At 62.2% G+C, this 25,193-nt stretch overlaps 2 protein-coding genes across 2 annotated transcripts in view; one reads left to right on the forward strand and one right to left on the reverse strand.

Annotated features, from left to right (window-relative positions):
• GGT1 (gamma-glutamyltransferase 1) lies at positions 1 to 12,034 on the reverse strand. Its single transcript, XM_051837113.2, has 15 exons — positions 11,788 to 12,034; positions 10,260 to 10,312; positions 9,816 to 9,953; positions 9,329 to 9,524; positions 8,017 to 8,147; positions 7,771 to 7,857; positions 5,399 to 5,591; positions 5,049 to 5,206; positions 4,197 to 4,346; positions 3,875 to 4,011; positions 1,327 to 1,511; positions 1,045 to 1,172; positions 818 to 930; positions 616 to 729; positions 1 to 309 (listed from the first exon to the last, which is right to left on the reverse strand). Exons 4-15 carry the CDS (start codon positions 9,487 to 9,489, stop codon positions 163 to 165), a joined length of 1,704 nt encoding a protein of 567 aa, XP_051693073.1. The 5' UTR covers positions 9,490 to 9,524; positions 9,816 to 9,953; positions 10,260 to 10,312; positions 11,788 to 12,034; the 3' UTR covers positions 1 to 162.
• LRRC75B (leucine rich repeat containing 75B) overlaps positions 10,432 to 25,193 on the forward strand; it is a 25,489-nt gene continuing 10,727 nt past the window's right edge. The window contains 7 exon segments of the mRNA XM_070066298.1: positions 10,432 to 10,465; positions 10,774 to 10,843; positions 20,336 to 20,684; positions 22,836 to 22,856; positions 22,858 to 22,965; positions 24,355 to 24,470; positions 24,907 to 25,112. Of these exon segments, the coding sequence (XP_069922399.1) occupies positions 10,432 to 10,465; positions 10,774 to 10,843; positions 20,336 to 20,684; positions 22,836 to 22,856; positions 22,858 to 22,965; positions 24,355 to 24,470; positions 24,907 to 25,112 (904 nt within the window).

Raw genomic sequence — 25,193 nt, forward strand, 5'->3', positions numbered from 1 at the left:
CCCAGAGAGTGGGGGTCGGGCCAGCGAGGCTACCCAGAGCCTGGCACAGCACCCCCAATTTATTGCATTGTTCTGCTGCTCACAGGAGAGGCACTGTCCCCAAAGTCCCACTCCTGGGCCTGGCATGGATCTGGTCCCTGGGCCACCGGTCTCCCTGGGCACTCAGTAGCCGGCTGGTTCTCCACCTTTCCTGGAGTCGGAAGCAGCTGCCCAGCCGCTGGCCGTGCGCACGATGGCCTGCACCACAGCGATGAACCCGGACGTGATCTGGGTCTCGTGGCCCCGGCCATTCAGGTCTGTGATCACCGCCTTGGGGGGGGGGGGGGAGAAGGCGGCTTCAGGAGGCCCCAATGCCTCAGATGGCGCCTGTGGGGTCATGGGCCTTGAAGACATAGGTGGGGCCATTTCTAGCCAGGTAACCAGGAAGGGCAGTTTGGAGGCACCCACTGGAGCAGGTGTCGGCCCTCATCCTGCAGGGGCTCAGGGTGGCCCCGGCAGGAGGCACAAGGACACACCACTCTTTGCCCACTCCCTGACCTCCCAGGGAGACCCAGGTCTCCAGGCCAGGCTGCCCTGCCTGCCCTCCCATGACTCTGCCTCCCAGGCCCCGCCCACCTGATCAAAGTCCTTCTCCAGCGTCGTGGTGTTGGGTAGGAGCTGATTATGTAGCCGGGGCTCCTCCACGGCCCGCTTCACGTCATAGCCAAACCACAGGTTGTGGATGATGGCCTGGGAAGGGTGGACAGGGGTGGGCCTGTGGTCAGCGCGGCCTGGGGGCGGGGCTGCGGAGGGCCGGCGGACGGGGCGGGGCACATACCAGCGCGGTGGCCGTGGTGATCTGCGTGCCCCCCGCGGCGCCCACCACCATCTGCACCTGACCGTCAGGGCCCACAACGACCGTGGGGCACATGGACGAGAGCGGCTGCTTCCCTGGGGCCCAGAGGAGGAGACAGGGACAGCAGTCAGCCGCCCGGCTGCCTGCCCGGCCTGTCCGCGCACAAAGGCTGCCAGCCCCTTCCCAGACCCGCGTCGCTACCCCCGCACCTGGCCGGATGAAATTGGCCGGCGAGGGTGACACCCCAAACTGGTTGGTGATGTTGGGGGAGCTGAAGTCGTCCATCTCGTCATTGAAGAGGATCCCGCTGACTCGCGAGAGGATCTTGGAGCCGAAGCTACAAGCGGGGACCAGGTCAGAGCAGCTGGGCGGGACCCCACCCCCACCTCCGCCCAGCCTGGCCCTACCCACCCCTCCAAGCTGGGAGGCCTCAAGGAAGGGGGTGGGGGAAGCCCCCGGCCCACTGCCCAGCCCCCACCAGGCAGTCCTACTAGAGGTTAATGGTGCTGGTGGCAGACACGGCACTGCCTTCCTCATCGACCACGGACAGGTGGGCGGTGCCGCCGCCATCGGGCGTGTAGTACTCCGGCTCGTAGTAGGCGGTCTGGTGAGTGGTGTTGGTGATTTGGGCCCGTAGCTGAGCGGCGTAGAACTCGGAGCTCATGTTGGAGATCACCTGCCGAGACCCCAGAGCTGGCCTGAGGAGGTGGGGGGGAGGGAGGGCGGGGAGGGGGCACAGGGTTGTCGAGCAGGCGTCAGGTAGTCCCCAACCGACCGTGGCTCCCCGTCTCAGCCCTCCTGTGCACCCCGCACCCTCGGGGCTCCCCAGGGTCCAGGGCTGCACAGGGCCCCTTAGCAGCCTGTCCCTGTCACCGTCCAGCAACTTGGAATGTCCCTGTGTCCCTCAGGCCTCCAGACCCGCCACAGGGAGTCCATTCGTTCATGCAGTCACAAAGGGGACTTCAAAAGGCTCATGGGAAACTGAATTATAGGTAAGTTTAGCGGTTAGCTTTGTGGTCTGACAAGTTAAGCCGCTGCCTGCTATACTGGCCTCCCATAGGGGCGCTGGTTCGAGTCCTGGCTGCTCAGCTTCCCAACCAGCTCCCCGCTAATGCACCTGGGAAAGCAGCAGCAGATGACCCAAGTGCTTGGGCCCCTGCACCCACGTGGGAGACTCGGAAGAAGCTCTTGACTCCTGGCTTCCGTCTGGCCCAGCCCTGGCCATTGCGGCTATCTGGGGAGTGAACCAGCAGATAGAAGACCTCTCTCTCTCTCTCTAACTCTATCTCTCAAGTGAAAAAGGACTTTTTTTTTTTTTTTTAAAGATAAGTGTATTTGGGACCCAAACATATTGAAATCCACATATAGGTTTTTCTTAATACGCTTTTCCAATGAACTTCTCGAAGATCTCTCATATGCATGCATTTTAAAAACCTGGGGTGGGCTAAACTGGCACATGGGATGCCCCCACCCCATATCATAGATCCTTGCCCTCACAGTGGCAGAGAGCAGAACCAAGCAGGTAAGCTGCTGCAAACCTCAAGTCAGAAAGGAGGGGGTGGAGAGGGTGATCAGAGAGGGCTTCCTAGAGGAGGTGACATTTGCAAGGAGACCAGAATGAGACATAAAGGATAAATGCAAAGCCCCTGAGGTACAGTACAGGCCTGTGAGTGACAGGCAGGGAAGGAAATGGGTGAAGGGAGAGGGGTTAGAGGAGGCAGGCCAGGGACTTATAAGGACACTGACTTCTGCTCTGAGCTAACCGGGCTTGGAGCCAAAGAGAGCGAGCCAGGGGCGTTCCCACAGGGTCCTGCTAGTGGCTCAGAAGCGCAAGAGATCATGGTGGAAGCCTCGGGAGGGAAACACTGGGGTGGGGCGGGCGCCTGTCGCACACCCAAGGACCCAGGGGTGTGGAGTTCACAGGCAAGGTCGGGCCGGAGACGTTGGTCCTCAGGCAGCTGCTCAAAGCCATGGGGTCCTCAGGGCTGAGAGGAGAGGAGGGGCCTCCGGAGGCTGAGCACAGAGCCCCCCCACCCACACCCCAGGGACTCAGTGACCAACTCAAGGAAGCCCAGGGAATGGAAAGCCACGCCCTTGTCCTTGGAAACTCCCAGAACAGCCAAAGGTCTGTTCCAGGCTGAGAGACTCAGAGAGACGTCATGGCAGAATCGCCAGGGGGACTTGAGGGGCCCCTGGAACCTAGAGGACACGGGGACCCTCGGGGACGCGCTGATGGGGGCGTGTGAAGCGCTCCTAGCTCCGGCAGGTGATACGGCCGGAAGTGTGACATCGGCCACTGTCACCAGCTGGGGAAGAGCAGGTGTGTGGACAGAGACAGGTGGAGACGGACAGAGCAAGGTGGCAGAGCGGGAGCGGGGCCAGGGGTTCGGGTTCGTTTTGTCTGCAACAGCCTGGATGGGCTGCAGCCGGAAGGTTCTAGAACAGCAGCCTGCCTTTCCCATGGAAATGGCCCTTGTAAACAGGAAGCGTGGCTCCGAGCAGCAAGGGGGTGCAAGGGCTGGGAGGGAAGGCACAGCCGGGGACAGAGACAAGACGCCAGGCAGCACCAGCCGGAGGGGACAGAGACGCAGAACCCATCTGGGTGCTGGGAGGGGCTGTTGGGCAGCGGGGGCCCTCCCCGGGTGAGTCAGAGGTCAATGTGGGGGGAGGGAGGGCACAAGTCCACCTTGGAATGCCAGGCACCCTGGCACGAGGGCCTCCGACATGATAGCTGGAACCACTCCCCACCTCTACCCCGCCCCAAGCATCATCCACTCCCGAATCTCCTGGGCCAAGGGCATAGCATGAGCAAAGGCCCTGAGGTAGGAACACGGCCAGAACAGGGAGCACCGATCACCCACTGTCAAGTCCGTCTGCCCCCAGCTGCCACCCCCGTAGCACAGGGCAGAGACCCCAGGACCAAGGGCCACCGAGCCCATCTCCCAGCACACAGTAGGTCTGCAAGCAAAGCTTGTTGCAGCAATGGATGAGGCTGCGGTGGTCTTGGGAGCTCATTCTCCATGGGCCTCCGCCCCTTACCTTGGTCACGTCCACAAACTTGGGGTCCCCGAGGAGGGTCCTTTTGGCGTAGGCGAACCGGAAGGCCTCCACGATGCGGTGGTACGTCAGTGCCTTCTGCTTGGGCGTCCCCACGCTCGCCGGGGAGAAGTTGTACCCTGGGGGGTCAGAGCCAGGGGCCCGGAGAGAGCTCAGCAGGCTGAAGGTGTCCCAAACCAAAGGTTGCTAGGTGGTGAGGTGGTGAGGCCCGGGCCAATGGGGGAGGGGGAGGGGAGGGGGAGGGGGAGGGGGAGGGGGTGTCACAGGCCCCTCCCTCTGCCGGGGTGGGGGCGGGGCCGCTCACCTTTGAGGATGTTGAGGATGAGGGCCAGCACGGGCCCGCTGAGCGGGGCGCTGGGCATGTACAGCACGGAGTCGCCAAGGCGGATGCTGAGCGGGTTCTCAATGAGCTCGGCCTGGTAGTTGTTCAAGTCCTCGGCTGTGAGGATGCCTCCTGCAAGCAGTGGGGGCCAGGGCCAGGGTGGCCCGTGGTGGGGGACGGAGCTGCACCAGGGGAGCGGGGAGGCCTGGGTACACTCTAAGCGGGGTAGGGGAGCCCTGGCCACCCCTGGAGGGCCTGCCCACTGGTCCACCTGTCGGGCACAGCAGTGCAAAGGCCCTGAGGTAGGTAGCTACCTATTGTCAAGTCTGTCTCCCAGCCCCTCTCTCCTCCCTGATGGTGCTCAACACTCATGGCCAGACGCATGGCTGCCAACCTCCACCTGCCCGGCTCACTGGCCTCTTCTACTCGCTCTGGCTGCAGGGTCTCTCCTAAGTGTAGGCCACCATCTTCCCCCGGCCCTGGGAAGCAGCCCCAGGCCTCAGCATCGGCAGAAAATGTGATAAGCTTATCCCCGCCTCTGTGAAACACTAACAAGATGACCCTAGAAAGCAGCCACTGCCACGCCCCCACAGGCCCCTCCAACTCCTCTGGCCAAAGCCACCCCCATCCCTCCTTTCTCTCCGGAGGTCTCTCTCCCCTGCTCTGAGTCCCTTCCTCTCTCTGCTTGACCAAATCACGTGTAGCCCAGGCACCACTTCCTCCAGAAAGTCCTCCTGGCTCCAGCTTCCACCTGCTGCACGGTTTTAGGCGGCTGGGTCTGGGAGGGAGGGTTGGGGAGGCTTCGCCATGGGGTCCCAAGGCCGCCTTGCTCACCAGCTTCCTGGATGTCTTTAACGATCTGGGCTGTGAGGCTGCCGTTGTAGAAGGCCTGGGCGCCCTCGCGGGCCAGCGTCTCATAGGTGTCGGCCAGCCGCGCCATGATCACGGTCTCCCCTTGCTGGAGCACCTTCCCATTGCGGCAGAACACCTCGCTGCGGCAGAGGCGCCCCCGTGAGGCCGCAGATGGGGCAGACCCGGCCGCACCACCTCCCCCACCAGCGAGGACAAACTACAGCCAGTGCCTGTCAGAGGCGGGTGGCGCCATCACTCAGACACACGGCCCGCCTCCAAGCAGCACAGGGCTTAGAACAAGGGACCCATCTGTGCTCTGCCCGCGGACGCACCACAGTGCAGGTGTCGCCTCGACCACGGCCTGGCTTCGGATCAGCGCTGCCGCCAGCCCCTTGCCCACCGGGAAGCCGTAGCGAGCCAGCTGGATGCTGGGCTGGAAGAGCCGAGCCCAGGGCAGCCGGCCGTGCCGCTGGTGCGCCAGCTCGTAGCCGCGGATCTCGCCGGGCACTGCTACCGACAGCCCGCCTGGGGAGACAGAACACTGCGTTAGTGGCCGCGCGCAGCAGGTGCACGGCGGGAAGACTAGCGGGCACACATTCCCCGACCCATTTCACAGACAGTGTCAGTGAGGCTGGGAAGGACCAGAGGTGTTTAAGGTCCACTCTGGGCTGGGCAGGCAGCACGCAGAACAGGGCACAGGACGGGGGAGATGGTAGCATGCATGGGTTCCTGTGGGTCTGGGGTTCTGTATCAGCCCTACAGAGCCACAGCCACACCCTTCGCGCTCAGAGCCACCCCCAGCCCAGGCCCAGGCTTTTCTGTTGTGCTGGCACTGAGACATGAGCCCCAGTCTCGGGCCAGTCCCTTCTCTGGACCCAACCTCCCTATCTGACTCAGGGGTTTTGCCTTCCAGCGCTGTGCCTGGAGGAACCCGGGATTCCGTGGGAAACCAGCTGCCAGATCTGATTTTGCAAGGTGCACTCCATGCTGGGCAGAGCTAGCCCTACAGTGAGTGAGTGAATGAATGAATGAGGAGCCTGTTAAAAGCACTGGAAGGGGGCCCCGGCTGCCTGCTAATGCAGACCCCAGGAGGGAGCAGTGATGCTGAAAGTAACTGGGGCCCTGCCTCCCTGGTGGATGGAGTTCCTCACCCCCGACTTGGGCCTGACCCAGCCCTGGCCATTGAGGGCATTTGGGAAGTGAACCAGAAAAAGGGAGTTCTCTCTCTGTCTTTCTTTCAGATAAATAATTTTTTAAAAGATTTATTTATTTTGAAAGCCAGAATTACAGAGAGACAGAGAGACAGAGACAGAGAGAGGTCTTCCATCTGCTGGTTCACTCCCCAGATGGCCGTGACAGCCAGGGGTGGGCCAGGCTGAAGCCAGGAGCCAGGAGCATCATCTAGGTCTCCCACGAGGTCTCCTAAGCACTTGGGCCATCTTCTGCTGTTCTCCCAGGCCATGAGCAGGGAGCTGGATCGGAAGTGGAGCAGCCGGGATTCGAACCGGCGTCCATATGGGATGTCAGCACTGCAGACGGTGGCTTTACCTTCTACACCACAGCGCCAGCCCCTCCCCCCCCTAATTTTTAAAAATAACAGGATTTAGACAGCCTAGGTCCAACCCCAGGTTCACTGCCTCCCAGCTGTGTGACCTCAGCCAATTTGCACAATCTCTCTGGGGCCTTAGCACCCCACCTGTAAAACCAATCAACATACATCCCTCCCCACTGTTAAACATGGGGCTCACAGGGAAGAGCACCCAGCAGGGCATCTGCTTCCTCGTGACCCCTGGTACGTCAGAGCTGCTAGAACAATGCGCTCGGGGGCCAGCGCTGTGGCGTAGTGAGCAAAGCTGCCACCTGCAGCTCTGGCATTCCATATGGGTGCTGATTTGAGTCCCAGCTGCTCCTCTTCTGATCCAGCTCTCTGCTATGGCCTGGGAAAGCAGTGGAAGATGGCCCAAGTCCTTGGGCCCCTGTACCTGCATGGGAGACCTGGAAGGAGCTCCTGGCTCCTGGCTCCTGGCTTCGGATTGGCTCAGTTCCAGCCATTGCAGCCATTTAGGGAGTGAACCAGTGGATAGAAGACCTCTCTCTCCCCCACTCTCTGTAACTCTCTCTCAAGCAAATATATATATATTATATATATATATATAAAAGAACAAAACATTCCTCCTCTGCCTCCCCCCCTCTGCAAGACCCACCCCTCCCCCCAGGATACCAAACCCCGCTGACGCTCGGGTCCCTCCTAGAAAATGCTCTGTAATTTCCATAGAACCCACCCCACCCTCCCACACACTTTGAATCATCTGTGGGTGACTTCTGCTTTGTAATCTGACCTAAATGCTATGTAAATAGTTGTTTAGGGACTGCTGTGTTTGCATTTAGGGACCGAAGACAAGCATTCAGCACAGGTGCAATTTTTCCCCCCTCCCAATGTTTTTGACCCGTGGTCGGCCACATCCACAGACACAGCCCCACGGATACGGAGGGCACCTGTCATTGCTGGTGGCCCTGGAGGGGAGGCTTTGGCAGGAAAAGACGGACGCTCCTGTCCTTTTTTCTCCATGGTGATAGACTTGAGTGGTCATGGTGGGGGGGCATCTGAGGCCAGGAAGGGGTGGGAGAGGCTCCAAAGCTGCCGCCCTGCCCTGCACCGGGTCCAGTTCCCTACTCCCCCCTCCCCGCCCCACCCCAGGCTCACCCTCCTGGGACTGCTTGGAGTTGTTGAACATGCTGGCAGAGGCCAGCGCCGGGGCCACCTCACGGGCGTTGATGATCTCAGCCTTCCCTAGGAGGAAGAAGCAGGTGGGCAGGCAGGAAGAGCCCCAGCCCCTGTCCCTGCCCACCCCCATGCGCCTGGCGGCTGCTCAGCTGCCTCCCCCAGCCCAAGCGCAGCCTCAGATGGACACGCACTGGCCCCGCCCCCCGCCTCAGCCCCACCACTCACCCGTGGTGCTGTTGTAGATGGTGAAGAACAGGCCGCCCCCGATGCCCATGCTGTGGGGGTTCATGAGCCCCATGCACAGCAGGGCCGCGATGGCCGCGTCCACTGCCGAGCCGCCGTCCCGCAGTGCATCCCTGCCAGGGACATGGAGGGGCTGGTGAGAACCCCTGGGGCCCCGCCTCCTGGGTGCACCTGCCACTCACCTCCCCCTGCCTCCCTGCCCTGAAAAGGACAGAAGAGGTTTATTATTTTCAAGATTTATTTATTTATTTGAAGGGCAGAGTAACGGGGGTGGGGGATAATATTCCATCCATTGGTTCACTCCTCAAATGGCCACAATGGCCCGGTCTGGGCCAGGCTGAAGCCTGGAGCCTGGAACTCCATCCAGGTCTCCCACATGGGTGGCAGGGACCCAAGCACTTAGGCAATCTTCCACTGCTTTCCCAGGTGCATTAGCAGGGAGCTGGATAGGAAAGTGGAGCAGCTGGGACACAAACCAGTGCCCATATGGGATGCCAGTGTCACAGGTGGCTGCTTCACCTGCTACACCACAGTGTCAGCCTCAAGAACTTTTATTTTTAAAAGACTTAGGGGCTAGCATTGTGGCACAAAGGGTTAAGCCACTGCTTACAACACCAACATCCCATATCAGAGTGCCAATTCAAGCCCTAGCCCAGCTCCCTGCTAATGCACCTGGGAAAGCAGCAGAAGATGGCCCAAGTGCTTGGGCCCCTGCCACCCATGTGGGAGACCTGGATGGAGTTCCAGGCTCCGGGCTTCAGCCTGGCCCAGACCGGGCCATTGTGGCCAATTGGGGAGTGAACCAGCAGATGGAAGCATATGATTCTCTCCTCTCCCTCTTTCTCTGTAACTCTGTCTTTCATATAAACAAATAAATCTTAAGAAAAAAGAATAAAAGTTTATCCATAGAGACAGACACAAGGGGTCTTCAAATCATTTGTGGAAAAATAGAATTAAAAGATGTGTATTTCACTGCAAAACATTTTTTAAATCCACAATGTTTTTTTTCCTGGTGTGCATTTTCCATGAACTTTTTGAAGCCCCCTCACCCTCTTAGAGCTGAGAAAAGGGGCCTTGCTGGTCCCTGCCCACTCTGCCCTGACCACCAGCTACCGAGAGGGCCCAAGGAGAAAGGCCAGGCTACTATGCCCGTGCACGATGCTGTTCATCCAGGCAGTCTATTTAGGGCTGGGGAAACCAAGTAGCAGAGGGGCCAGAGCCTTGCCCAGGGCCCATATCCCCAGCTGGCCCCAAGCCCTGCCCGGAGCCCAGCGCCCCCACCACCACCACTCACCTCCCAATCTCGGAGCAACGTGGGGCGTCGGCGGCCACGGCCGCCCTGGCGTAGACATGCTCTGGCTGCCTGGAGGTGGAGGGCAGCCAGATGGCGAGGCTGATGATGACCAACACGAGGATCACGGCCAGCAGGCCCAGCACCACGAACGGCTTCTTCATGACTCTGCCGGCCAGGGGGCGCTTGCCGACCCCACCTGCAGGGGCACAGTCCAATCAGGCCTCAGAATGACAGGGCCTGTTGTCTCCTTCCTTGCAGCCCCCAGACCTTAGCCCAGAACCTTCCCTCTGCCGTCAGCTCCAGGTTCCATCTCTGCACTCCCACATCGCTGTTCCCTATCTCTAGCAAAGACCCCCATCTCCAACAGGACCCCTCCCAACAAGACTTCACCTGCCCCTACTTCTGCACAGTCTCCTCTGCCTCCCGGGGGCCCACTGCACAGCACGGGGCTCAGCATCCACCAAGCCCCTGCAGGGCTGGGACTCACCGGCCAGTTAACAGACAGGAGCCCCCCAAGCGGCTCCTGGAGACGAGAGGGCTTGGCTGGAATGGCTGCCGCTCACACCCTGCAGGAGCCCGCGGTCACAGAATCTTCTCCAAGACTCCCCGACCAGGCCTCCTTGTCCTGCTGAAAAATCAGGAGGGTGGACCTGCAGCAGAACCGGCCCTGCCCCCCCCACACCCCTGGGGAGGGAGGTGGGGGGAGAGCGGAGGGGGCTCTCGGTGACCTCCCACCACCCACGCGTCTCTGGCTAGGTCTGTCTGCCTCCTGCCAGGCTGCCAGCCACCCACAGGTTCCGGGGAATCCTCCCAGACACAGGCCAGAGTCTTGCACTGAGTAGGACAGGCAGGGGACAGGAGCTTTGGGTGCAAGCCCAGCATGACAGGTGCCTGAGAAGGGGCTGAGGGGCCCCTGTGCATCTAAAGTCACCTGCTGCAGCTGCAGGGCCGATATTGCAACCTCAGTGGTCTCGCTGGCCAGGGCTGCGGAGAGAATCAAGTGGGTTAGAACGCAGGAGGTGCAAACACTGGCTGCATTGGGGGGGGTGGTTTCGGGGTATGGGGACAGCAGCGGGGCAGGGGAGGGCTCTCGCCTGCTGAGCATGTCCCCTGTGGACTTCCTGCCAGCCCAGGCAGGTACCCTTGGCTGTGGCAGCAGGTGAGGGCTGTGACCCAGGTTCCTCCAAAACAGCAGGTGTCGGCCACAAGCCCCTGCAAGGGAACACAGGCTGGGTCCCTCTCTCAACGACCCTGACCCTCATTCAGGGTTGCAGAGCCCCACCCCAGCACGGAAGGTGCAGCTCCCCCCAGGCTTGGGGTGGGGAGCCCAGCAGACACCATGGCATGTCCCCACCGTGGGATCCACAGCAGCCCCTCTGCACCTGGACCGCCACCCGAGAGCCTGAAACCTGAGCACCCAGAGCCTCTCCCTGGCCACCCTCCAGACAGCATCCCTCCTGGAGAGTCGGACGACTCCGTCTGGCCAAAGTGCCAATGGGGCCCCGCCCTCTTCGCGTGAGAGATGGTCCACACCCTTGCCCAGGCTTGACGGCTGACTGGACACACGGCCCCCCGGGGCCTGGTGGGCAGCCTGGTCAGGGTCCAGGCTTCCTGATGGAGGCAGCCATGCTGGGAGGTCCAAGTGGCTCGGAAGCCGGGCCAGCAGCGTGTGCCCTCAATCGCTGCTGACAGACCGTTCCCAGCACGTGTTGGAGGTTGGCGGCTGGGCCGGGTCAGTGTCCCCCTGCTCTGGCCCACGCAGCCCGCAATCCCACTGGGTGCCTTGGGGGTCCAGCCTCATGGTTTGAGGCCATGATTGTCATTTCCCTTAGGGCTCTGGGGTGAGATAGCAATGACCCCCTGAGAGCGGCACTGTAGTCTCCTTGTCTGTCCCTGTCCACCCCAGGGCCCTAGGAGGCTCCCAAGGAGCAGAGGAGTAGATTGTGGAGAGGGAAGGGGCTGCACTGGCCCCGCCTCTTCCTCCCCACCCCACAGGCCTGGCCCCGCCCCCTCCTCCAAGCTGCAGTCCCCAGAACAGCTGCGGAAGACTCCCTGCTGGTGGCCTGGGCTACCATTTCCTACCCCCTCCCCGCTGGTTTTCTCAAAGACTCACTAAAAGGATATGAAAGCCAGAGGCGGGGCTCCCACCCCCATCAGAGTTAGGAGGGGAAACTGAGGCCAGGGAGTGGGTCAGCAGCAAGGCTGGGCTTCAAACCCAGACACCCCCACCTCCTGGTGGCCCTGGTGGGCTCACCTGAGGCCCTAGGGGCAGTGGGGGTCCAAAAGAGACCCTCAGCTGCAGGAAGCAGGGCTGACTGACCGCCTGGGAAATTCACATCCCCCCAGCCCCTCCTGGGAGAAGCCACGCCTGCCGCCCCTGCTGCTTTGGGGGTGGGCACCTCCCAGGGGGTTGCAGGTGCAGGAAGGGGCAGTGGGACCCCAAAGACCTCTGAGCTTACCTAGTCCCAGAGCAGGCAAGAGGCCAGCCGGGGTGCGCCCAGCATCCCCAAGGGGCAGCTGGATGCGTCTGGACAGAGTGGAACAGGCGGTCCTCGCTCAGAGGTCCAGCCAGGCGGAGTCACAGCAGGAGGCACAGTGACTTGGCTTTCTGCAGGTGACTAAAGGTCACACCCGCCCTGGGAGGGCCCTGGGCCGGAGGTGGGAGGGACCCGGAGCCTGGGAAAGGGGTTCCAGACCCGGCCCCCTTCAAAGGGTCAGAACGCCCCTCTGCGCCTCACCCCCGTCCCGTTCAGTTGCTAGGGGAGAGTCTGAACTCAGAGCTGCAGTGTCCCAGACAACAGCTCCTAAAGCAGTGGGGAAGGCACCCCCCTCCCCGAACCAGCCCCGAACCTGAACCTGAACCTGAACCTGAACCTGAGAGGCCTCACCACACCCTGCAATTGCCCGGAACAAGGCCCAGGGCAGGCGGGGGGGGGGGGGGGGTGGTGGTGGTGGTGGTGGTGGTGGTGTTCCAGTGTCCAGACTGGTTCTGCTGTCCACCCAGGAACATTGGTGCCCCAGGCCACAGGAACCCAGTGAAAAGCCTAGGACCCAAAGAGAGGCCAGAGCCCACCCAACCTCACACAGGCTAGCAGTGTCAGCCTGGCCACCTTGCACCTACCCCAAGCTGCTGCATGTCCCTGGCCAGCCCACCAAGGAAGCAGGAGCAGCGGCGGGCCCGGCCCAGGGGACCTTGGACACTGCTCTCCATTCCCCCTGGGCCCTCACCTGCCAAGAACAAGGGTCACTGGCTCCCTGAGTCATGGCTCTCTCTCCCCCCTCCTCCAACCCCCACTCCCGGCCGCCCTGGGCAAGCTGTGCACAGAAGGTGATGAGCTCCCTGTCCCCAGGAATGTGCAAGCCTCACTCACCCAGAGATGCTGACTCGGCCGGCAGCACCACCCCCTCCCAACACAATCCCGGGACGCAGCAGAGCAGCCGGCCTGGAGATTCTCTGCTAATCCTAAACCGCCCGCTTGAAGTCTGTGTCATCGAGGGAAAGCCGGGTTGCAGCCCCGGGCCCATTCAGACAGGAAAAGCAGACTTAGGCGGAAGCAATTTGCCCAAGGTCAGCTGGCCCCGGAGTCGCGCCACTCACCCCCCCCACCCCGCCAGCCCCCATGTGGAGAGCACAGGGGTCTCCCAGCCCGGCCTACACCCGTGGGGGGTGCTGTGGGGACGCCGCACATGACCGCTACCCAGCCCTGAATCTGTCCCCCCCCCCCCCCGCCTACCCCACCGCCCGGCGTTAGGAAATAAAAACCCCTGCTCCCTAGAATGACGACCCGCAGGAAACCCGTGGGCAAGGCCACCTGTGCCCTGACCCGGATCCCGAGCCCTGTGACCTGAAGGTGGTGGCGCCCCCTGGAGAAGATGGCAAAATCCTTTGTATAACTGGCTCTGCCCTGCCCCCACCCCCACTCACAGCCAGAGCCCAGAGAAGGGTCAGCTCAGCCCTGAGGACACAGTGGCCTGGGGTGGGGGTAGGGTAGTGAGGGGTGGGGTCCACTCCAGCTCAGGCTCCACCCTAGGGCTGCCCACCCAGCCCCCAGGGGCTGCAGATCCTCAGCTCCTCCACGCTGCATTCCTCCCTCTCAATTTCAAGTGCGTTCTCCCAGCCATGGCTTCTTGGGAGAAAGTCAAGGGGCTCGATGCCAATCCTTGCCCATCTGCCCCCAGTCCCCTGTCACCACCCCTCTGACACACGTGAGGCAGAGCAGGCGGGAAGCCCAGGCAGAAGATCCCAAACCCATTTATCAGACCAGACACAGAGACTCCAGCCCAGAGCCTGTCCCGGCAAACACGCCGGGGGCTCTGCCTACCTGCGCGGCCCCTCTGCAGCAACCACGCACACTGGTCTCACTCCCTTCACCCTGAAGCTCACGCCCACTGCGCAGGTAGGCAGACCAAGGCCGGGACTCCTCCAGAGCACGGCTAGCATGCGGTACAGCAGAAGATGGCACCCAGCCCTCCCCCCTCTCCTCCGCCTCCCCCAGAAACCTCTGGAAAGCCCCAAGCCAGAGCTCCTCCACAGCTCAGAGAGGGTCAGCGGACGCTTCGGGGTCACATAGCACTGGAACACAGCCAGCCAGCCGCCCGCCTGGCTCCAGGCTCCTGGGTCCACACCAGCAAGGAACCAAGTCCCCATCCCCAGCTGCGACCCAGCTCCTCCCCTCTCTCCCTTGGCTGGCCCAGGGTGGGAGGAGGTTTTAAAGGCACAGGAACTATTCCAGGTGAGGTTGGGGCCGGGCCAGCTCCTACGGTGGCCAGGGCAGGGACGAAAGAGGCTGGGTTTTTGCTGGCTGGTTCGAGTCCCAGCTGCCCTGTTTCCCATGCAGCTCACTGCTAATGTACCTGAGAAGACAAGATCCCCACCACCCCAGCCATGGAGGACTGGATGGAGTTCCAGGCTTTAACCTGGCCCGTTCCCAGCCTTTGCGGCCATTTGGGGAGTGAACCAGTGGATAGAAGATCTGCCTCCCTGTCTCTCCCTCTCTCTCTGTGGCTCCGCCTTTCACATCAATCAATCAATCAATCTTTAAAAAAAAGGAAAGATGCTGGGTGTCAGCACAGAGCAGATCCAGGCCAAAGGTTTCCCTGGGAGGAGGGGACACCCTGCCTCCCCAAAACATGCCCTCTCCACGACTCTTGGGGCTACAAGTCGGGGGGTCTAGGGGCTGTCACTCCAAAGACTCTGGTTACCCGAAGTAAAAGACTTAGGGGAGTCTTTCTGTATCCCCCTTGCCTGATTCCTGGGGCGAGTGCCAGTGTGAAGGAGAGGGTGCTGGGGCCACCTGCTCCTGTCCTCTGCATGAGACGGGGTGGTACCCCTGTGGGGCTGGGGGGGGCTGTGCCTCCTCCCAGCCTTCAGGTCAAGGTCTGCAGAGTCAGCCCCCTGCCCTGCCACAGCCACCACCACCAGCCCGGCCCCAGCTTCAACCCATTTCTTCCGCTAAAATGCCGTCCTGGCTTCTCAGGAGGCTGGCTGACCACGCAATCCATCAAGGACGAGGTGCCCCAGGCGCTGAGACCGAGGCAGAGGCAAACACCAGCATGGGTGCCTTGGAAATCCGGCCAGAGCTGGGCTCGCAGTGCGGGGGTGGGGGTGGGGGACGTTCCAGGAGGAAGGCGCCACCACGGCAGGAGCTGGAGTCTTCTCTGTGACCCGCGGGGGCTCCTGGAGGACCTGTTGCCCTCTCCGGCGCCATTCCTGAGCTGCAAGGTGTCAAAGCTGGAAAAGGCGGTGGCTGAGGCCGGCCACTGAGCCAGGTCAGTGTGGACTTTGAGAGCCAGTGGGAGGCTGGTGAATATGTAACCCATTAACCCCAGCCGGCTCATTAAGACCCCAGCAGGTGCCCATTAGCTGTTGGGGGCTGGGTTCTGGGGCCATAGGGGAGGAAACAGGATTGAATGCAGGCATCCTGGGCTGGACCTGAGGGTGTATTTCGTTTTCCAGTCAGCCCAGCTGCTGGCACCAGCATCCTTCAGAGCCTCGAGGGCCCTTGAGGCTCAAGGCTGGGGAGGTGGGGAGAGGGGTAGCTCAACACCCAATCCCTGTTGTTTTCCTGAGAAATGGCCTCATGGTGCCCTCCCAAGGCCCTCTCTATTTCAACAGCCCTGGGGCTGCCCCACCCCTGTACCTGGGGAAACGTAGAACTGGTGAAGCAAGAAGGGAGCTCCTGGCACAGGAAACCACAGCCTGAAAGAGGACGGGGACCCACAGCCCAGGGAAATCCGCACAAACCACTTCCTGTAACTGGCATCTCCTAGCAGTCCCCTCCGCCACCGCCGCCTTGCCCTGCCCTGTCCCACCCTGCCATCAGGTGCGAGATTCCGGTAGCACCAGAGGGCTAGGCCAGGAAGTATTGAGCAAGCCTCCACGGCCAGCCGGCAGTTCCGTGTTGGAAGCCTCACTGTGATGGAGCCAGACAGATGGGTCCAGATTCGAGCAGTGCCCAACCTGCACGGAGGCAGGACCTCAGGCCTCCCCCTCCCCACTCCTCGCCGGGGGAGCGTGGAAACCTGACATCACCCCAGACAGTGCGATGTCAATGGGCTGAGCGACACTGACATCAAACGCAGCACTGCAGTATCTTCAATAACCCAAGGATTGTGGAATCTCCGTGACTCCAGCATCCCAGAAAGCCTGGCTTACACACCTGCCCCACCAGGGAGCTCACTACCTCTGCAGATAAAGAGACGGCGGTCGATTGGCAGGTTTTTCCCAGCTGGCTTCTTTGCCTTCTTCAAGCCTTGGACTCTTGGCCACTGTCTGAAGCCACAGAGCAGGGGCGGGCAGGGGCTACCCAGACCACTCAGAGCCGCTGAGACCACACAGAGGGGATACAAGGAAAACCCCAGCTCCACGCTAAGACCCAGGGGTAGTCGGGGAGGAAGGCCTTGGCCAACCCCTGCCCCCAGAGCCTGACCAACACCCCTGTGCCATTTGCAGCGTTCATGGTGCCAGCACACACACCTTTCCTATGAGGAGAGAGGCTGGAGCGTGGCCAAGTGCGTGGGTCTCCGGAATTATCTCACAAAGGCTCAGGAGCATTCGGCTGCAGGACCAGCCTGGCATCTCCCGGGCCCGAGTCCAGCTTCCAAACCCAGAGGCCCCCTGGCAGACGGGTGAGGGCTCCGGGTCCCTGGGTTCAGACTCAACCGCGGGCACTGACGGCACAGGGATTGGGGGGCCGGCCTTCCTGGTGCCAGCCTCGGCTTCTTAGAACTGCGATTAGCTAGGACACTTCACCCAGAAGAATGGGCCTGGGGCAGGGACTGCAGGAAGCACCCATCACCGTCCAGGCTGTGCCGGATCTGGCCTCGTGGGGGACGCCCACGTCTGTAGCTGCCTTCGTCCTGGGCCCCCAGTGCCCCCTTCCATGTCACCCCCTCCTCCCTGCCCACAGCACTCTCTCCAGGTAGGGCGGATGGGCTGGGCGGGCTGGGCCAAGAGGCATTTATCACATCACCTGGTAATTATCTGTAGTGTTTGGCCCTTGATCCAGGGTGGGGGGTAGGTGGAGAGGAAGGCTAAGTCAGGGCCAGGCCCCAGCCCCCACCCCTCATCACAGGGCCTGGCCTCTGAGGGGAGCCAAAGCACCCCTATCTCACTCCACACCCAAGCCCGCCTGGCAACCACCAGTTCCCCTCTCCCGGCACCCCGTGATTTCACGGATGCCCCGAACACCCGGCGTGTCCCATGCGCACCCCACTCAGCTCACCCAGTACTCCCGAGCTCTTTTCACGGCCGCCTGCTCACTGACTTCTGGCTTCCAAGTCCAAGTCTGAGCCTGGGCTGGCTAAGGTTTCAGACGGCCCCCTGGGGTTAACAAGCCCAGACCTGAGCTAAGCCACTGCCCACCCTACCCCACGCCCCTCTGACCTCTCCCCGCCCTCCCACCTCACCCTGGCCACCACGTTAGCCTCAGGAAGCCCCACCCTGCAACCCCTCTGATCCTTTCCACCTGCTTCCCAACCCCACCCTGGCTGCACCTGAACCCCACTCCCCACAGGCCCCTCCTCTCACCTGCCGGCTCCCAGTCACAGGTCCCAGCCCAATGTTCACATGCAAATCAGAGCCTGCCCTCCCTCCCACCTCTGCTGAAAACCTTTCCAAGGCCCCCTTGGCCCTGTGGATGAATTTTTGTTTTGTCTGTGCCTGCCCCTTACTCCGCGCCCAGTGCTCCTGCCTGGACTTCGCGCAGAATTTTGCCATGCCCAGAAGCGCGGCCCCCTCCTCCTTCACCCCCCCATCCCAGCTCCCCCTCTGAGTCTGCGGCCCCCTCCTCTAAGTATCGCAATCTCTGCAGTATCCATGGTGCCCCAGTAATCGGCGCTGAGTGGGCAGACGCTGGAGGGCTGGGCGGGCTCCGGAGAAAGCCAGAGATGACTCGCTAAAGTGAAGAGGGCTCGCGTCCCTGCAGTGCCGCTGGCTGTTTTCTCCTTCCATCCTCGGATGCCTTTGCCAGACTGAGGCTTTGCAGAGGCCCCTGTCCTGGGCCGAACAGGGTACCCACCCTCAAAATCCCTACGCACCGGGAAGCTCAGAATGTGACCTCACTCGGAGAGCCTTCGCAGAAGTTAGCAGAGATGAGCTTATGCTGGGTTAAAGTGGGTCCGAGAGCCCTTGACCCGTGGCCCCACAAGGAGGTCGGGGGAGGACGGCCATAGGTACACGAAGAAGACAGCCACGTGACCACGGTGGCCACATCGGGGGTGGGACAGCTGCAAGCCAAGGAGTGCCAGGGGTGGCCAGGAGCTGCCAGTCTCCAGGAAAGACCTCCTGCACCAGCGCGGGGAGAGAACCATTTCCGCCATCGCAGAGCCTTCCAGCTTGTGGTAACTTCCGATGGCAGTCATGGGAAACCAATACAGCTTCCTCCCTTGCCTGAGCCTGCGCACCCAACTAGTGGCAGCCCAGGACAGATCCAGGGCCTAAGCTGTGCTCTCCGGCGGTTCCCAGCCACCCCCATAGGACAAGTTCAGGGAAACCTTTGCCTTCTTAGAGAATCTCCATCTGCCTCGCTCCTCCCAGCCAAAGGTGGGTGGGTCCATTTCCTGCCCAGGCAGCCAGGTCGCTTGGACCTCGGTTCTCCTTGGGTGGCCAAGGGCTGGGGACACTAAACGTGTGGCTGTCACCCCTCTTTGGCTCCTAGAAAGTCCATGTGGCCTAGTATGAGGCTACTTCTAAATGTTTGTGGGAAAATCAAAGCAAATGAAAAGATAAATTTATTTTGGGCGCAAAAAATAGTTGTTTTTTTTTTTTTTTTTTGAAATGCATGCATAGTTGTGTCTATGTTTGTTTTGTGCATGAAAGTGTCCATGAAACTTCCAAGGACCTCACGTGGGCCTCCATCCATCGTGGCCTGGCCGGGGTGGGGGGGTCTGATGGTTTCCTCTCTCTGATCTCTGCCTGCCCCCCTCCTCCAACTTTGCTACTTCATTGGTTCCCTGAAGGACTCAGGACAGCTGCCACAGCAGCCCTGGGTGCTGAGAAGGCAACACTGTGGACACACAGTCTCCACACACACACACAGCTGTACTGCCCAGGACAGCTCCAAGGGGGAGGGGCCAGCAGCTGTGGGGGAGGGGCTACAGGCTCCCCCCTCCCCCAGGAGACAGCTCTGCCTCTGGGGACTCCTTTACACCCCTGGGCCAGGCCAGAAATAGTCCCCAAGAGCCGACTCACCCCAGACCCTCCCCACAGCAGGCAGAGGGAGAGGCAGGCCCATCCAGGCATAGGCACCCAGACACCCCGCCCCTCCCTCCTTTCCTGGAAAAATGTCCTCGCAGGCAGGGACATGGGAGCAGGTGGGGGGGACAGGGCTGGGGGGCAGCAGCATTCCCTGCCTTCCACAGGACTCTGGGAAATCCGCCCCCTCCCGCACGCCACTGCCTGCCATTGTCCCCTTCGTGACACCCCAGCTCAGCCCTGCCCACCCCTCCCCTACCCACACCTTCTCCGTCTGTCTTCCATAGTCCAGGCCTGGCCCAGCCTCTGGAAAGATGCGGTCAGGGCCTGGGAGCCACCCAGCTCGGGGCTCCAGCCCTGAGCATGCAGGGCTCAGGAGGAGGAGGACTTACCAGGCTGCTGGCTCTGGGCAGGGGGTCGGAGAGGTCCCTGGAGCCACTGGGGCTGGAGCTTAGTGCTCAGTCAGTTCAGCCACAGAGGCTTGGCCCTGAGGGAGGGCAGCCCAGGCAGTCATGCAGGTTTGCCAGGGAGGAAACCTGCGGTGCCAAGGTGGCCTCAGGACAATGCTGGCTGCAGGGGGAAGGGAGGGCGTGGAGGCCACTGGGGCGGGCTGGCAGATACCAGGGACAGGTGTAACAAGGGGTGGGGGAGTCAAGGGGCACCCATTCCAGGGCCCCTGCCTGAGTTTAACCCCATGTAGTCTCCTAATCCCCCAGCAGGCTCTGTTTAACCTACAGGAAGGAGAGCCTGCCACCCCTCACTGTATATGCCCACAGCAGTCTCTGCTTACTCCTGTGTGCTCATCCTGCACACTGGCCCAGCCAGGAACCACCCTAGCCTTGTAGCGTGCACACATGGTCCCTGCTGGTAGGACTAGGGACCAGAGCCCAGTGCCCCACCCTCCATATACACATACCTCCAGAGCCAGGGGAGGGCAGGGGGCTGCACAGGGAGCCCCATGTACTGGGACACCCCTCACACAGGTCCGTGGCTCCAACCTGGTCCCTAGTGGAGCCAGAGGGCCACACCCTGGCCATGGCCTGCACTTCTCCCCCTTGTCAAGCAGGAAGACAGGTGCAAAGAGCTCAAGGTTAACACCCCCAATCCCCTTTATCTCCCACAGGCGGCTGGCTCCACCCAGTCAAGCAGGGAGTAGCGGCAGAGAGTAGACAGGTCAGCTAACTGTCCACTGTGTGTGTGTGGTGGGGGGCGCCTCCTAACGCTGGCTCTCTGAAAGCTTCAAGGCCACGGAGGAGCTGCCCAGCCCTGGACCAGACCCGGCCAGGCTCTGGGCCCTCGCGACACAACTCCAGAGCCAGGTCCGACGCGGCGAGCCCAGTGCCACACGGAGTCCCCCTCGCCCATGAGTGCGCTCCGCCTGCGGCGCTGCCCACGGGGCACATCCCCGGCCCGGGCGGGAGCGGGGCGGGGCGGGGCCGGGGCGGGGCGGGGCGCAGGCAGCCCGGCCTCCAGCCAGCTGGGTGCCTGCGCCGCGCGGCGGTCTTGGGGGCTCGTCTGGGCCGGAGGGCCGGGCACGAGGCGGGCTGGGAGGCAGGGGCGGCGGCGGGCGCAGGGCCCGCACCCTACAAGCGCGAGATCCAGTCCACGCTCTGGGAGCGGCGGCCCGAGCGCGCCGGGCAGCTGCAGAGCCTCCTGCGCCAGGCGAGAGAAGGAGCGGGCCGGCTCCGGCTGGCGGCGGGAGGGCCGTGGGGGGGGGGGGGTGTGTGGAGGGTCCTGGGCTGTGGGCTGCGGGCTGTGGCTCTGGGCCGGGGTGGCGGGTCGCAGGGCCTGGGGCTATTGTCTGGGCGACAAGGAGGCCACAGGCGGCGGCGTCGTCGGGGGACCGGCGAGTGTGACCTGGGCTCTGGGGAGGGAGGTCGGTTGTGTGTTGAGGGCGCCCCCAGCCTGGCGCTAAGAGCCCTGATTCAGGCCTTAGTCATGGAGGAGCGGGGGTGGGGGGTGGGGGGTGGGGTGGGGTGGGGCCGAATCACCTTGTATTGGCTCACGGTGGGAGACAGCAGTTTAGAAGGGAGGCAGGCACAGGCTGCAGACTGCTGCAGACCCTGGGGTCTGATCTGCAGGTGCACCCTCACCAGGGCACTGCCACTGCAGCCCAGAGGGAGCCGCGGCACCCTTCACCTGTTCTAACATTCAGGGTGTGCCCACTGAGTACATGCGCTGCGCACCTGTCCATCACAGCACACAGCAGGTGGCTGGGGGGGGGGTTCTGGTCCCACACACCCGAGCTCTGGATTGCCCTAGGAGACATGAGTGCTTTAGTTCCAGGGTCACCAGTGTCACTTCAGGGCCAGCTACTTTCCCCTTTACTCCTGTCCCCACCCTCCTGGAGTACTAGCCACCTCCCTGCCCCTCCCCTACCCTGTGAACTGAAATCAGCTGTGCAGGTGTTTGGCCTGCAAGAAGGTGAAATGAGGGAGACAGGTGTGTACAGAAACGTTGAATCCAAGCCCCAGAGAGGAAAGTGAGGTGGCAGGGTGGCAGCTGGGGCTACAGCGCAGCCGCCCGGCCCGCTCCCGCTCCTGCTTCTGCCCCGGCCCTGCTCCGGCCCCTGGTTTCTTTGCTCTAGGCCCAGCTGACTGGAAAGGTGGAGCCGGCCCTTTAAGAGGAGCTGTCCAGACCAGCGGAAGACTGGCAGGCTGTGGTCTGGGGCCAGTCTGGGGCACTGTCTGGGTTGGCCCAGGCTCTCCTTCCTCCCCCTGGGTCCTTCCTAGCTGGCATCTGTGACTTGAACCATGTTGGAAAAGCAAATAGCAGAACCGCCTGAATCAGCCAGATTACACAGACAGCGTAGGCTGTCTCGGGTGCATGGCGCCTGGAGTCCAAGGCAGCCTCTGGGCATTTGCACAGGGAGACATGGTGGGGGCAGGGAGAAGAGCCTTCAGAGACCAGAGGTTGGCCTGTCCTGCCCCATAACTCCGCAGGGACCCCACGGCTGCAGCCCTGTCTGGCCTGCCTCTTTGTGCCCAGGTCCTGCCCCATCAGCTGTCAGTGTGTCCCTGAAATGGACCCTTCTGGAAGTGTGTTCAGCCCCACCCCAAGCAATGGGAGTAGACACCTGGTGGAGAGGGCACTGGACAGTGCGAGGGCTGGGAGGGGAGGCTGGTGGGCTGGGAAGGGCTCCCTCTGTGGCCAGGCATGGGGAGTGCCGAGACTCACGCAGAGTCTCTGATGCCGATCAAGGTCAAGTTCGTCTGTGTTTCATGGAGCTGGCTGGGGCAGCCGTCGGGAGGACTGCAGGCATACGGAAAGGCTGACAAACCCTGGAAATGGCTCCTAGAGGATGAGGCCGGAACCTTGGCAGGGGCAGTGGGGAGGTGAAGATGTGGGGGGAGAGGTTGCAGGAAGGGTGCTGGGTGACTCCTGGGATGTTGGGCATGGTGCTGGTGCCCTACTCCAAGCTGAGGCACAGGCTACAAGGCTGCCATTGGATATCTGAGCTGAGAGAGGTCCGTGCCATAGTCTGCAGCCCCAGGGACCACGTGGCGGGGGGAGGCAAAGTGAATGCTGGGGGTGTTGAGGAGGAGTGGGCAGTGGCATATGGGGATCATTAGGGGGCAGGAGCCCCCAAGAAATTCCCCCCAACAAGCACCAATCCCAGATAAGGCCAGAACAGGACACTTTACCTCGGAGACTAAACCAGGACCCCCAGTGTTCTGCCCCTTTCGTCACCTGAAGAGTCCACCGTCCCTGAACAGCTGTCCCATCACCGCCCAGCAGGGGTGCTCCAGCAAGCCTCAGGGAGGGACATGGAGAGATGGGAAGGGGACCCTCAACTGCGTTCAGCACCTGCAGGACCTGGGCCTCAGGGGGGACCCTCTTCACCCATATCCTCTACAGAAACGGGACTCTCTTTCCCCTGGTGGACCCCATTTCCCACGACTTGCTGGCCAACCTGGCTCAGGCCCTGCAGTGCCCCAAGAAGGTGAGGCCAGCAGGCCCAGGGGTGCAGGCTAGGAGCCTGGATCCTCACGGCCTCTCCCTGTGTCCTGCTGCCGGCTTCAGTGCATTAGGCCGGCCGGCAGCCAGAGCAAACGCAAGCTGTGATTTGTCTAACCTTGAAAGTCACACACGGTTGGCTAGACTTGTTTCCTGGGTGACAGCAGAAGGCACACGGAGATTCTGCAGGACCTGGGCTATCCTGACAAATGCATGCACAGAGCTGGACTCCCAGGCTCTGAGCTCTTGAATCAGAAGAAAGAAGCCCTAGATGGGGGTCCCTGGCCCCGTGTGGATACCTGTAGGAACAGGTGCTCACTGACCCCCTGCCTCACCCGCCTGCCCGCCTGGCTCCTCGGCAGCTTGGGCCACAGCAGGTGCCTCCTCATGCCCAGTGGAATCTGCCACCTGCAGCCTGTACTCCCACAGCTGCCCCGAGCCCCACTCTGATGGCACCTGCCAAAGTCCCTGCCAGTACGGACACAGCCTTGGCCTGGGTGGCAGTGGCCAGCTACCAGCCCCGGGCCCTAGTAGAGGAATGTCCACTACAGACCTGCCAGCTCTGACCCCTTCCATCTGCATGCAGTTGGCCCGAGGGCCATCACAGTAACCATCAGGGCCTGCTGCACTGCGTGTGTGTGCTGTTGGGACTGTTCACAGAAGGGGACTGCGTCAAGGATCGTTCCACAGAGTGGAGCGGGCTCGTGGCGGCTTTGTGCCACGCGCACCTGGTGTTCCGCCCCGAGCTGGGCCTCTATGAGGGCCCGGTTAGAGGCAAGAGAGAACAGGTGGCAGGGCTGTCACACATTACCTCCCACCCCACCCCCACCCCTGCCAGCCCTGTCTGCCCGGACTCAGGCCCCATGGGCACAGTGTAGCTCCGAGAACGAGAGGAAGAAGAACATGCTGACCTGGCTCGTTGCTACGGCCTGGGATTGGCGGCAGTGGAGCCGGGCTCCCTCGAGGGGCCTGGTCCGGCTTCTCCCCACCGCTGTGGCAAGTCCCCCCCACCCCCTTGCAGGGGGGTGTGTATGGAGAGTGGGCGGGCAGCCGGCCGATAGCCTGAGTCGCTGGCCCTTGGCCCGAGAACAGGGAACAAAGGCCCATTGTCCAGGCTTCCTCCCGCAGGGCACCGCGGGCCTTGGCCCAGTCTGTCCATCTCCCGGCGGGCAGCCAGCCAGCCTCCTATGGCTTCGTGCCCGCTCACAGCCAGGGAGGGAGTGGGCAGCTTAGAGGCCCATGGTGCGTGGCCATGCACATTCACACACTCGGCCAGCCAGGTCCCTCGCCCCGAGGCCCAGAGCGGACGGGAGGGGCTCAGGCTCCTCTGTACCTGCTTGGCCCCCGCTCCCCACTTCTGCTGACCCTGCCCCAGGACCGTGAGCTGTGGAAATCTTTGGACAGGATCTGCCGGCAGCTCATCTACCACCTCACCCCTCACTCCAAGCGGCAGCGAGGGGCCAGCCTGGCCCAGAGGAAGGCACAGAGCTGGTAAGAACCCAAGCTTGGGGACCCCACCAGGCTGACACCCGCACTGTTCTCACCCTGGAGCCTGGTGTCAGTCGGGCCCCACAGCGGCAGGCGCCCTACCTCTAGCTGAGCTCCCCACGGGGCCTCCTTGCCCCACCCCAGGACAATGCCCCCTCCTGCCCTGGGCTCATCTCTCAATCTGTGCACCCCCTTGGGCCTGAGGGGACCTCAGCAGGTGCCAGATAAATCTTCACCACAGAGGAGAGGGAGTGGCGAATTCTGGGTCATGATACCCATTTTACAGGGAAAGAGACTGAGGCTGGAAGAGGCAGAGAGCTGCCCGAGGCTGCGCCTGATCCCGATTTTCCTGCTGCTCTTTGGGAATCCTTGGCCCACGCCAGCCCGACCCTACGGCTCACTCTGCTGCACATCTCCCTTTGCAGTCACTCTGTCACAGCTTTGGCCTGGAACTGGCCGCAGGCACCCAGGCCCTGGGGGCGGGGCAGAGCTACAGCTGGGAGCTGCCCCCAGGCATGTCTCCATTTGTCCCCACCTATCCCACCTTGAGCCTGGTGGCCTGCACTGACCTGGGAGTCCATGGGGGGCTGTTCCCTGTTATACAGGTGGGGCTGGCGGGGGGGGGGGGCGCGGGGGGAGCTGCAGGTGAACTCAAATGCTCTCAGTGCTCCCCACCCCCACATCTTAATGGGCTGTATTCAAATGACAGGAAAGAGAACTGCAAGT

This window comes from Oryctolagus cuniculus, chromosome 21 (assembly GCF_964237555.1).
Source record: "Oryctolagus cuniculus chromosome 21, mOryCun1.1, whole genome shotgun sequence".
Taxonomy (NCBI): domain Eukaryota; kingdom Metazoa; phylum Chordata; class Mammalia; order Lagomorpha; family Leporidae; genus Oryctolagus; species Oryctolagus cuniculus.